This window comes from Fukomys damarensis, unplaced genomic scaffold (genome assembly GCF_012274545.1).
Source record: "Fukomys damarensis isolate Sample0158 unplaced genomic scaffold, DMR_v1.0_HiC HiC_scaffold_35, whole genome shotgun sequence".
NCBI classification, from domain to species: domain Eukaryota; kingdom Metazoa; phylum Chordata; class Mammalia; order Rodentia; family Bathyergidae; genus Fukomys; species Fukomys damarensis.
Genome location: NW_022900947.1, coordinates 10,113,824 through 10,126,715, shown reverse-complemented (window position 1 = coordinate 10,126,715; position 12,892 = coordinate 10,113,824). Strand labels below are relative to the sequence as shown.

The 12,892-nt window shown below is 43.4% G+C and overlaps 1 protein-coding gene across 1 annotated transcript in view; it reads right to left on the bottom strand.

Moving 5' to 3' along the window:
- Positions 1-7,405: 7,405 nt before the first annotated feature.
- Positions 7,406-12,892, bottom strand: part of Cd38 (CD38 molecule) — a 44,791-nt gene continuing 39,304 nt past the window's right edge. Inside the window, exon 8 of the mRNA XM_010641869.3 lies at positions 7,406-8,246. Coding sequence (XP_010640171.1) covers positions 8,183-8,246 — 64 coding nt within the window. The 3' untranslated portion in view covers positions 7,406-8,182. The remainder of the gene's footprint in view (positions 8,247-12,892) is intronic.

Here is a 12,892-nt window from a genome sequence, read left to right as displayed (position 1 = left end):
AAAAAAAAAAGCCAATCCATGGGCCAGGGATTTAGCTCAGTGGTTCCGCCGCCTGCCTCCCATGTTCAATCCCCGGTACAAAAAAAAAAGTCATTCTAGTTCTTATTCAGCCTCCCAACAACCTGACAGGGTAAATTACTGTTATTACCCCATTTTGTGGATGAGGGAAATTGAAGAACAAAAGCCTCACAGCCAATGGTTGAGGAAGCTGGAAGCCACAAATACCCCTGACCCTCTGAGCTGTCCCCTAGCGCCTTCTGTTCTCATTCTCATCCTTTCTCATACTGGGACTCTGCAAGGTGAACACAATCTAGAAAATAATACTAATAATAAGAGCACTCATGCGTTGAGTCCTTATGGCAAAGTAGGCACTTATGATGTTATACTTTTAAAAAGCAAGAGCAAGGGAAGCTAAGTATGTTGGTTGAGATCGCAGCCAATCAGCCTACGGTTGTTTTGGTCACTTCTGATGGAAACCATGAGTCTGTAAAGTACACCTCTGCTTGCAGCTCTGATGTCACCAGATGCACCAACAGTCAACTTGGGCCTCTGGTCTTTGTTAGCAGCTAGTCTCTGGAGCTCTACGGTGTTAACCGACCTGAGTGTTTGCCTTTCTTTGGGAACCAACTGCTCTGTTCGCACTCGTCAGATTGAAAATCTCAAGTAGATTTACAGGGCTTTCGGAGCCCAGTGAATAACTCCTGACCAGTCGGGGGTGGCCGTATACAGGAGGGAGCCCTTCCAGACTAAAACTCAGGGAGTCCTTGGTAAATGCTATGTATGTAGCAGGTACAGGCTCACTTCAGTGAGGGTGAGGGCAGAAACCAGAGAACCTTCTGGAAGGCTTGCTGTGAATGCTGGTTACGTAAATAAGGGGCCCACGTCCTTCCCTCCCTGATCTGAGCCACTCCGGGGTGTCCTCTCCTTTCTTCAAAAATGCAACAGAAGATGGGGAGGGCACCGCCCTGCCCGGCTGCACTCAGGTTGAAGAGGAGAGTGGCAACCTAATAGCCAAGGAGGACAGCGTCAGCCAGCCTGGGAGGACACTGAAGCAAACCACCCCAGAGCAAAGGGGAGCACCCTGGAGGGGCAGCCAGCCACTGGCTAAACTGCACCACCCTCTCCAGCCAGCAGGGGGAGATGGGAGAGCCCAGGGCTTCTAGTGTGTCTCAATACGGGCACAGGGGGATTCAGGCCCAGTGATCAGGCTCTGAGCTTTCCTCCAACACTAAAGTTCACTGTTGACAAGACTATACCAGCCTGAGAACCGTGTGAGCTAAGGGTGACAGCAAGATCGAGTACCAAGGACGTGGGGACGTTTGGGTCTAGGATAGGAGGGGAACATGCCCTGAGAGTGGGCTACAAAGTCAGGCGGGGGTCACAGGTTCTCCCAGGTGTCACCACTGGTCTTGATGACCCTTCTCATTGCTCAGGGATAAAGGGGTGACCTCTCCTTCTATCCCAGAGGCTGCGAATCATCACCATGACCTGGCCCTGGTCAGGAGAGCAGGGGATTGGGCTGGCAAAGCCCAGGGAGACCCTGGAATTCTTGTTTGCCTTAAAGGATGAAAATAGAGGATATATTCGGGGGCAGGGAGGCCCTGTTGAGACCTTTTGTCAGAAGTTGGATGGAATAGGGTGGGACCCAACGTGTGATGGGAACCTGCTCTTAGTGAAAGGCCCTGGGTTAGTGACTTTTCTGTCACTGTTGAGACAAAATACTCGACACCCAAAGTTAGAGGGTTTATTTGGCTTACAGTCTGTAGAGGGTTCAGTCCATAATCAGCTGAGTCCAAGGCAGGGATGGCAAACAGGCCTGGCAGAACAGAAACAACATGGCGTGCACAAGGCAGCAAGGGTAACAAGAGAGTTCGCAGCATCTCCCTGCCCCTTTTATCTTCTTCAGGCTGCTTAGGGCAGGTGGCAATCACACCCTAATCCTACTGCCCTTGAGCCTAGCACTGCATCATGAATCATTTCCAGCTTCACACACTCTAGATCCAGCCTATGACCACATGAGGCTTTGGGGGGACATCTAGACCCAAACCTTAACAGGCTCCAAGAAGAAACCTGTCCCATTTTTCCATTTAACTATCTAGCATGAGTCAAAGCTTATGGGAGATCACGGCTGATGTTTCAGCTGGGGCCACTCCCTACCCTACTCAACTATGAAACCAAGTTGGCTGGGTAAGGAATTTCCTGCTCCAACATCTTTCTAAAAACTAACCCTGATAAGGGACCGGGGATTAAGCTCAGTGGTTTCACCACCTGCCTTGCAAGCACAAGGACCCGAGTTCTATCCCCGGTACCAAAATAATCAAACAACTAACCCTGACAGAACCCACACACCCATCACGGTGGCTTACTGTTGGAACAACACACGTAGGCATCATTCTCAACCCCACGTTCCAAACAGAGAACCCAGCGCCACAGGAAGCATCTCACTTACACCAGGCTCTCATCAGATCACACAGACCTGTGTGATCACACACTTGAGGCTGGCACAGCACGGAAGAAAGTATCAGGAACCACGCAGCATCACCACCTGCAGCCCACTTTGGCTACTTCTACTCTAAGGGACAGCCACAGCCATGTCCAGTGACGGAGAGATGGCCAAGTGTCCACGGGGCAAGCAGACTCCCAGCGGACCGGTCAATGGCGGCCCTGGGGGTGATGTTGTTGGGCTGGTGACTTCTGGACGGTTTCCTGGCCTTCCTGGAGAGCTATAAGCTCCTGACAATCTTTGGAAAATTTATTCTCAGCCAAAGTCGCATTGCGCTGTTGCCTCTGAGATCACTGGCTGAAGCAACCCAGGAGGTGCCCAGTCTAATCAACATCAGTCACCTCTTCTCTGCAGGTCTGCGTTTTGCACCAAGGCTTCAGAGGTTTCTCATCGATGCTTAGTACCAAGTATCGCATGCTTTGCTGTTGTTCCATCACATTCTCAGGCGCCTGTAGGTGAATTTCCTTAATGGCAAACAAAGGTGGGTCCTGTCTGAGTCTCTTAATGAGAAAGCAAAAAATACTCTGCCTTCTTAGATGTCCCAAAGGAAGAAAAAGAAAGGGAGTACTTCCAGGTTGTCCAACAGTGTGTGAATTTGGACTCTTTTTGTCATATATCTTACCTCTCCCGCCCAGGGGACACACTCAGCAAGGTGGCTCTCTGCAGCTACCCAACTCCATCGTGGGGCACGGTGGGCAGGAGGTCTTGTGATCTTGGCACAGTATCAGCGGTTTAACATCTGCTCAATCTTCCTTCAAACCCAGAGACAACTATTTTTAAAACAATGATTCTGCCCGTCTCCCTCTTCTATTGTTTATATGATTTTTTTGGCACAGGGGATTGAACTCAGAGCCTTTAGCACTCAGCTACATTCCCCGCCCCCTTTTAATTATTTATCTTGCGGTAGGGTCTCCATAAATCACTAAGTTGGGTTTGAACTTGTGATTTTCCAGCCTGAGCCTCCTAGAGCGCAGGAATTATAGCAATACACCGCCACGTCAGGCTCATTTAGTTTGCTTTTGTATGTGATCGGTATATTCCGAGCTAGAAATTCATAGATGTTAGTGAGCTTGCCCAGTGACTCACCTGCCTCTCAAATCTATCGTTTTCACAGCTCGTGCCACCTGCCTTGTGATCAGAGGACGAGAATGGCAGAGCGCGGCTGTGCTTGTGGATAAATTCCAGGTAAATGTGCCGCTGGGCACAGTGCGAAGCTGGCTACGTTTTGTGTGTGGCCGAGGCCAGCTAGCCACTCTCTCCGGGTAGTGCCCAGCTACTGAGTTCCTGACGGAGCCTTTAAAAATGCATATTAAAGCGATGACTCTTTATAGAAGTAAAGTAATTGCTTTATTATTTAGTAAAAACTGTAGGCAAATGTCTGGGATAAACCTGCACTTCTTAGCTTCTTAAATTATAGCTCATGTGTGCTTTAATTTTGCTTTAAATAATTTTTCTTGTTTTACATTAAAACCAGTGCACGTAACTATTTGCCATTTCACAACCACCCCAGAAAAGTCTTCCTGAGATGGTGTCGGGGTTAGGAATGTCTTTAAGGAGGTCTGGGCTGCCAAGAAGTGGGCAATGCTGCTGGCGCTGTCTCCCTTAAATCAGAGTGTGTGCAGGCCTGGGCTGGGCTTGTTTTAAATATTAAGAAAAACTCAGAAACTGCCTCAGACAAAGCCACAGAACCGATGTGTTTTGCCAAGACATTTGATAGCTTTTCGAGCTACAGAAAATTGCTGAATGCTTCAATGACAGACAGGGTTTTTTTTCTTTTTTTTAACAAGAAAGCATACACACACACACACACACACACACACACACGTGGGTGTGCATTTACACTTACTTATAGACATGTGTGTAGCATTTCAAGTGTCCAAGCCTAACATTTTACAACTGTATTTGAAAATGCCCTACAAACATTATAAGGATATAACTATAGCAAGAGGGAAGACAGTGCACCTTTGGAAGTTCAAAAAGCAACGTTGGGGTGAATTTCTAACCTTGAGATTAAAATGATGGTGGGTGCAAGCAGGGATGGTAAGAGAATTTTCTAGAGCAAACCAGAATGGAGTGGGGAGATGAGATTAGCAAGTGTGTGGGTAAAACTGAAATATACGAACACTAGTAATGCAGAGATCACCTCGGAAAACAGCACCCTGCACATCTGTTTCTTTGTAGTCCAGCAAGTCCCTAGGGCTGGAGAGGAAAGGGCTGCATGGCCATAGGCAAAGTTGGAACTGCACAAAGGAAGGAGGGGCGAAAGCCTCACAGCAGAAGAGGCTGCAAGGAGAAAACAGCCCCGGCCTCCAGCCACTGCCAGGGCTCCCTGGGGGCCGCTGCAGCACCCTGTGAAAACCTTAGGACAAGCATCCTCTAAGGTCTCCAATGGCTCTGAACTCAACCACTCAGTAGACGAGTGTGTGAGTGGTGCTGGAGTTTGGGTGGGTTTTTTTTTTTCATTTTCTTTAATTTTTATTAGTACATGTTTGCAGTATGTGATTACATTCATTGTGGGGAATTTGTTCATGTATACAACACATCTTCAGGGGCCAGGGATTTAGCTCAGCCATTCCACTGCCTGCCTTGCAAGTGCAAGGACCCTAGTTCAATTCCTGGTACCAAAAAAAACAAAAAACAAACACACACACAGTACATAACACATCTTAAATCTTCTTTTGTCCCTTTACCTTCCCTCTCCTTCCCTCCATCTCTTGGTCCTCCTCCCATTTGCAAAAGATCTATTTCCCTGTTTCCTATTATCTATCATTTATTCTGCTCTTTTTTGAAAGTTGGCATTTCTCACATAAGGCAATATTTAAGCTCGTGTGTCTGACTTTATTTCATTTAACATTATGGTCACAAGGCGTAAAGGCACCAAATGGGTCTCCCTGAGGGATGTCTCACAAATTCATTTCTACTCTTACCCATTTCATCTTTGGAAGAGAACAGGAAGAACCAGATTTTATTACTATTGTAATTACTGTGGTTTTTGTTGTTGTTGGCAGTGCTGGGGTTGAACCCGGGGTCCCACACATTAGGCAAATGCCCTACCCTTGAGCTCGAGCTCCAGCCCCAGCCCCGGTCTCCACTGTAGTTAGTTATTCACACATTTTGATTGTGCAGATTCATGGACTTCACTGTGACATTTCCAGACATTCACATCTCGCTCTTGAGCATCACATTTTTGTACAGGCAACCACTTCAAGGGTGTGTGAGTGATCAAGGACATTAGTAAGTCTCAAAATAAGCAACCAAACTTAAGACAGAGAGGGTCTGGAGGAGAAAACCTCCAGGTTCTCAGTGCACCGGCAGGGACTATTGTTGAAGACATTCCTCAGGTGGAGCTCACTGAAACATGGCTCAGTCAGACTGACTCTCGGTCAGAATTGGCCCCGAATACTCGCCTTCACGTCCAGCCTTAGAGTAGGGGAAGAGTCCCTGGACTGACCACAGTGGCAGTGTGGCGGCTCTTGGACAGCCAGAACACACAGACAGGTGGTCCGGGAGAATGGAAGACACACTGGGAAGTTTTGGAGGCAACGTGTACAGCTTTATTCTTAACGCCAGCGGATCAGCCTGGAACTGCTCCACAAAGAGGCCGACCCCCTCTTTGGGGTTCAGCAGGGCAGGTTACACTCTCCGGAGGGGATGGGCTTGCAGGAGGTAAGCACTTTGCACTGGTTACATAGAGAACAAGTCATGTGGTCCCAGCAAATTCACTGGTTATCAGATATTACAGACAGCACGCTCAGTGTACAGAGCCACGTCTCACTTACATTTGGCTGGGAGATAGGAGTAATAAAACTGAGAATAAAAAAATGCCTGAGATTCTTGAGAGAAAGTGTTGGGAGCCTGGACACATTGAAGGAATGGGGGAAATTTTTCCACCAGTAAGTTTGGCTTTAACTGCAGAGAAACAAGTTCCCCATTCAGCAGTAGCTGTGGGGGTTCCTCAAGGTAAGTGGGCTGTCATGGGGTGCGGGCAGAAAGGAGTCTGCATTGGCCAAGCGCTTGTATGCATACCAGTCTTTGTGTGAGGCTGCCGATTCTGTCGTCATCTTCAGTGCCCATCATTTTTTTTTTTTTCCAGTTCCTGGGATTGAACTTGGGACCTTGCGCTTTGCAAGGCAGGAAACGGAACCACTGAGCTAAATCTCCAGCCCACCCATCACATTTTAATGGGAATAAGTTAATTATTTTTGAGTGAAAAGGCAACTGTAGAAATTTGTTCAGAATCACAGAGTGGTGCCAAAATATCAATCAGAAATATTTGATTCCACCATTTATGCCATTTTCAACATGCCAAGAAAATTCTTTTAAGAAGTCTCAAGTTAATTTATTAATTCTCATTCAACCCATCTATTTTTGAAAAAAATGATAAATCTCCAGAAATATATTTCTTCAGGCCAATGAAATTAGAAAATACTTCAGACTGGGCCTGGGATTTAGCTCAGTGGTTCCGCCACCTACCTCACAAGCACAAGGTCTGGAGTTCAATCCCCACTACCCAAAACAAACAACAACGAAAATACTTCAAACTAAATGATGGTGAAAAAAGACATCACAACTTAAGAGCTCTCACTAAAGCAGGGCTCAGAGGAAAAGCTGTAGTCCTAAAACACATGTACAAGAAAAGAAAACACCCTGACAAATCAGTGACCTGAGGATCCATCTCAAGAAACTGAATGAAGATACTCAGAGAAATTAAAAGACACTTTAATACTTCTAAAAATAAAGAGCAAAAACCAATTAAATAGGAAAAAACAAAATTAAACAGAGGTTCTTTTAAAAAGCAATACAATACTTAAATCCCAAGCGAGACTAATCTAAGAAAAAAAGGGAAGAAAATGTAAATGTCCAGTATCGAGAACAAATACATTTTAACACCTGACTCTGTATATAAGACATTGAACATGAGCAGGAAGAAGAGGAGGAAACAATTAATCTGTTTGGACATCATCTGGAAAAATCACATTCTAGATTGTGCTGTGTTTAACTTAATCCAACACACATCTGTTGGAGGAGAACATAAGATGCTATCAGTTTGGTATTTTTGGTACTATATGCCTAGGAGAGGCCACATATACTCTGGAGCTGAACAGAGCTGAGTTCAAATCCAGATCCTGCCTTGATACTAAATATATGATGTTAGGCACAGGGAAGGTACAAAACTAGATCAGGAGGCAAAGATGTCTGCTGTACTGTCTTCGGAAAAGTTTGAGCATCTTATTTTCTTAATTTGCCTGTTTTAATAAAAAAGGTTTGGTGTGATCACTTTTCAACAGGAAGGATGTTACCAGCTGGACTAGGGATGGTGCTACAGCACTTGCCTACCACACATGAGACCTTGGTTTTAATCCCTACCACTGCCGAAAAAAGGGGAAAAAAAGTTACCAATATATAAACAACATAAACACAAAACATGAAAATTGTAAAAAATAATTTAATATAAAAATTTCATTCTAATTTTATACAAGTTTTTCCTTGAATATTAGTGGAACACAAGAAAAACTATGCGGATAACTTAAGTTATCTTAGTACTCTGAGGGACAAAGCTCCCGTCTTTGGCGTTCACCTTATGACCAAGAACTTTCCCCTCCAAATCTTCAGCTCTCAACTGGGGCGTCGCTGAGTCTCACATATAACACGGGCTCCAAGATCCAACGCAAATGTGACTCAGATCTTAGATGCACAAGACGAATGCTCGATATTTTTCACACATTGAACAAGCCTGGCCGGTCTAAGAGAGAAGAGCAAAAAGAGGAGATCAGGAAGAACACTGACACATTTATGGTTCTATTCACCAATGAGAAAAGCCCCTTCCTCAGCAACAAAAGTACACGAAGACCAATGAGCATCCACACACGCTCTTCTCCTTGTGCCATACACAGATGACTTCAAAGTGTGGCCGATCTCACTCCGCTGCTCGTTTCCTTTGCTGTGCAGAAGCTTTTTAATTTGATAGGCTCCCATTTGTTAATTCTTGGTATTATTTCTTGTGCCACTAAGGTTCTGTTCAGGAAGTCTTTGCCTACCCCCTTGTTTTCAAGAGTTTTACCTATTTTTATCTTCCACCAGATTGTTTCTGTCTTAACATTTAGATCTTTGATTCATTTTGATTTTAGTCAGGTAGAATTCATAAAGAACTAAAAAAAAAAATAGAGCCCTCAAAATAAAAGACAATCAAAAAACAGGCAGCTGAAATGAATAGACGCTTCTCCAAAGAAATACAAATGGACAATTAACACAAGAAAAAAATGTTCAACATGCTGGCCATTAGAGAAATGCAAATTCAAACCACACTGAGATTCCATCTTATACCAGAAAGAATGGCCATTATCAAATATCAACTAACTGTAGGGAAAGGGGGAAGGGTAGGGCCAAGGAAATAAGGGAAAAGAAAAAATATGAGAAAATGAAAACATGGAAATAGTTTGTTAATGGGGGGTGTGAAGGGAGGGCAGGGACAAGGGGAAAAAATGAGAACCAAGACCTGTCATGTGAAGGTACAGGATCCCAGTAATGAATGTAACTGTACGGTAGACCTAGATTGTACCAATAAACTCAATAAAAAGAAAAAAATCAACTAATAATAAATGCTGGCAAGGGTGTGGGGAAAAAGAAAATCGCCTACACTGTTGGTGGGAATGAAAGCTATGGAAATCCATGTGGAGACTCCTCAAAAAATTAAAAATAGTAATCCCATTTGATCCAGCTATCTCCCTTCTAGGGATAGTCCCAAAAGAGTTAAAGTCATCATATTACATCCACACCTATGTTTGTGGCAGCACAATTTATAATAGCTCTTGGAAACAACATATATGTCCATCAGCTGATGAATGGACAAAGAAAATGTGGCCGTTGTATGCTACAGAGTACCACTCTGCCATAAAGAAAGATAAACTTGAGGCATTTGTAGACAAATGGATGCAACTTGAGAATATAATGTTAGGTGAAATAACAAGCTTAAATATTGCATTGTTTCTCTTATATGAGAAACTAGCCACATATAGTCTGACCATAAAAATGTATACACCCGTCAGCAATTCACTGAACTAATAAATGTCTAGAAGCTAATAACTACTATTCTGAGCACTTTTTGCAATTGTAGAGGCCAAGGGTAACTTGCATCAATCTCACGATGTCTCAGTAAGTTTGATATTAAAATATTTATACAACTTTTCTCTTCCTGATGTATACATTTTTTGGCAGACTCTGTATATATTGGTAATTCAGTTCATGAACCTGATTCTTTCCATAATTCTGGTCACAAATTGAGGTGGATGAGAACTGAATCAAATTCAATGGTGAGGTTCAACGTTGATTTCATGGGGGAAATCTGATTTGGTTCTCATCCATAGAAGAAACAGAAGATAGATAAATCAGAAAGTAAGGATAAGTTCAGATCACTTCCCAAATTATCAATTCCTTGTTTAAAAAATATTTTAAGATAAATGCTAATTTGTTTCATTTATACTACTAGTTTCTTTTGTTCATTGAAAAGAAACTTTTGCTGGGCGTGGTGGCACATGCCTGTAATCCCAGCACTCAGCACTTGGGAGGCTGAGGCAGGAGGATCGCTGTGAGTTCAAGCCCAGCCTGGGCTACATAGTGAGTTCTAGGTCAGTCTCAACTACATAGTGAGACCCTGTCTCAAAAACCCCCCCAAAAAAAAGAAAAAAAGGAAAGAAACTTTGATCCTTTTGTTTGCTTCTTTGTAGGAGAGAGTTTTGGTTTTGTCTGACTTGTACTCTTGAGTATCACTTTGGTCACTCTTTTAAGATCATGATACACAGTGTATTAATAACTGCTGTTCTCTAGTTTGTTATGAAACTTTGTCTTATTTTTCCCTAGAATTTAAAAAAATTTTATTAATACCTACTTGCATTACATTAAAATAAAATATTTTTTAAAATTAGATGTATTCAAAACCAAAAGAAAGTGTGGTCCCATTTAGTTTTGTTTCATTTGCAAAGCCATAGAAATAAGAACCAAGAAAGGGTGTTGGGTGGTCATAGGTGGAAGTGAGAAAAAGTATCTGGCTTGGACCATGTTGGCAGTGTCAGCTGATGACTGAGAACCCGCAGAAGTGGCCCCTGGGACCTAAGACTCCCACAGTCCCAGATGATGATTTGTTTTCCTCTGTTCAGAAACTTCTGCAGGGATTGTTGGGTCAAAGACCAAGAGGCAGCACAGGTGTGGTAGATCTTGCAGAAGGCAGCTGGACATCACTGGCAGAGGACCACCATTTTTTTCTTTATTCAGTTTGGCTTTGGTTTTGCAATACTAAGGATTGAATTCAAAGACTTTGCCCTGAGCTACATCCCCTGCCTATTTTTCTATTCCATTCTATTCTACTTGACTCCACTGGGCTGACTCATCTTCTGTTCTGTTCTATCATTCCATTCCATTCTGTTCTGTTCTGTTCTATTCTATTTTGGAACAGACTCCCGCTACGTTGCCCAGGCAAGGTTCATCATTCTATTCTACTTGACTCCACTGGGCTGACTCATCTTCTGTTCTGTTCTATCATTCCATTCCTCTGTTCTGTTCTGTTCTATTCTATTTTGGAACAGACTCCCACTACGTTGCCCAGGCGAGGTTCAGCTTGCAATCCTCCTTCATCCTCCCAGACTCCCGGCTTTCTAGGTGTGCACCACCATGCTGGGGTTGCTTCACTTTTTTTGCATAGCATAAACTTGAGATAAGTATCCAAGAGGCAAAAGACTATCCTTTCCATAAATATGAGATAAAAAGCCACAGGATCCAAAGAGAGTGGTTCGGGTGGGGTGGGTAGCAGTGGAAGTGTTCATTAAGTTATAGTTAAATCAGATTTTGCCACGTACAAGGAAGAGGACACCCTTGAAGTAGTGGCTTCAAGGAGAGGAGGGAGAAGCATCAGAACTGTCACGAACATGTCAGAACTGTGCCGAGACCCATCTCAGGCTCATCTGAAGCCAACTGTCCTGACCAGCTGGGCACAGTGGCCGTAAGCCCAAAGTTACACCATGTACCAATATGGTAGCCTGGGATTCCCCACGTGAACACATTCTAGGCCAAGAGAGTACCCTCTTCCTTAAGGAAATCTTGCCATGGAAAAGGAATCCATCTAAGTCAGTTAGGACTTTCGAAGCTACTTTTGCCTCTATTCAGTAAAGGGAATATGATTATGCTTAGTTATAGTTTCTGATTAATTGGGACTTCCATTATAGAAAAGCAGCAGCAATTATATTGGTAAGATGTTTCCATTACATATTCACATCTAATGTTCTAATAAAATGGACACACCTCTCAAATGTTGGGTAATATTTTGAGGAATGGACCCAGAGTGTATTTTGAAGTAATAGAGGAATTAGTGTACTCCTTAGAGGGATTTTTTGTTGTTGTTTTGAGTGTCTTTTTTTGTTTTTTGTATGTCACGAGGGAACACCAACCAGATAACACATGCTGATCATGTGCTGTTTTTATGGGAATCTAAAAAAAATTGTTAGTGTTATCCACCCACTGGTTAAAACCTATGTTAACAAATTCTGTACATATTTTATCAGGAGTGTGTGTGTAAGGAAAATTCCTAAAGGACACAAAGCCAAGTGTCAGCAGTGATTTTTTTGAATAGTGGGATTCATGAAGGGTTAACATCAGAATTATTAAGAAGTCTAATCTATATAAATGTGATTACTAGCTGTGCCTCTATATTCTTCTCTGATGGAGAATGTGTTCACCTGAGCATAAATGATGGTAATTGATAGGTTTCAATATAAAGGGTTCTGGCCACTAATGAGAGGTGGGGAAATATTTAACGTAGTAAAGACTACTGAGATAAGACCCCTTTCATGCCCCAATCTTCTCCCACGCCTCCAGTACTCCACTTTCTCCATGTGTAATATCTTTGACTAACTCAGACTGGTCAGTTTCTCCTATAGTCGGTCCCTAGCTCATTTCATGGCTGCAGCTGCAGCTTGGGTGTGCGATTTTCTGGCTGTTTCCAGACAAGAGCCAGCTGAGTGATGCAGTGGAATTTGGAAAACAAGAGTCACTCATGAGAGCCCTTCATCTATCCTTCTGTGTTTGTGATGTGGCTGATGGTATGAAAAGACAGAAAAAATATCCTAGTAGTTCAGCTTCTACAGTCTTTGAAAACATCTTGGTCTCTGCATTAGTTTTGTTTTGAGTCACTATACGCAGCTCCAAAGATACTTCTAGTCATGTGTCCTCACCTAATATTATTGGCTAGAACTACTTAAAATGAATGGAGGCTGAGTTCAGTATGCAGTATGGCAAACAAAAAGAGAGGGAAAGAGAGAGAGACCCAAAAAGAGAGAGAGAGGAAGAAAGATAAAGAGGTCCCAATTTTGAAAGCAGAGTTGCAGAGTTACAGGTGACATA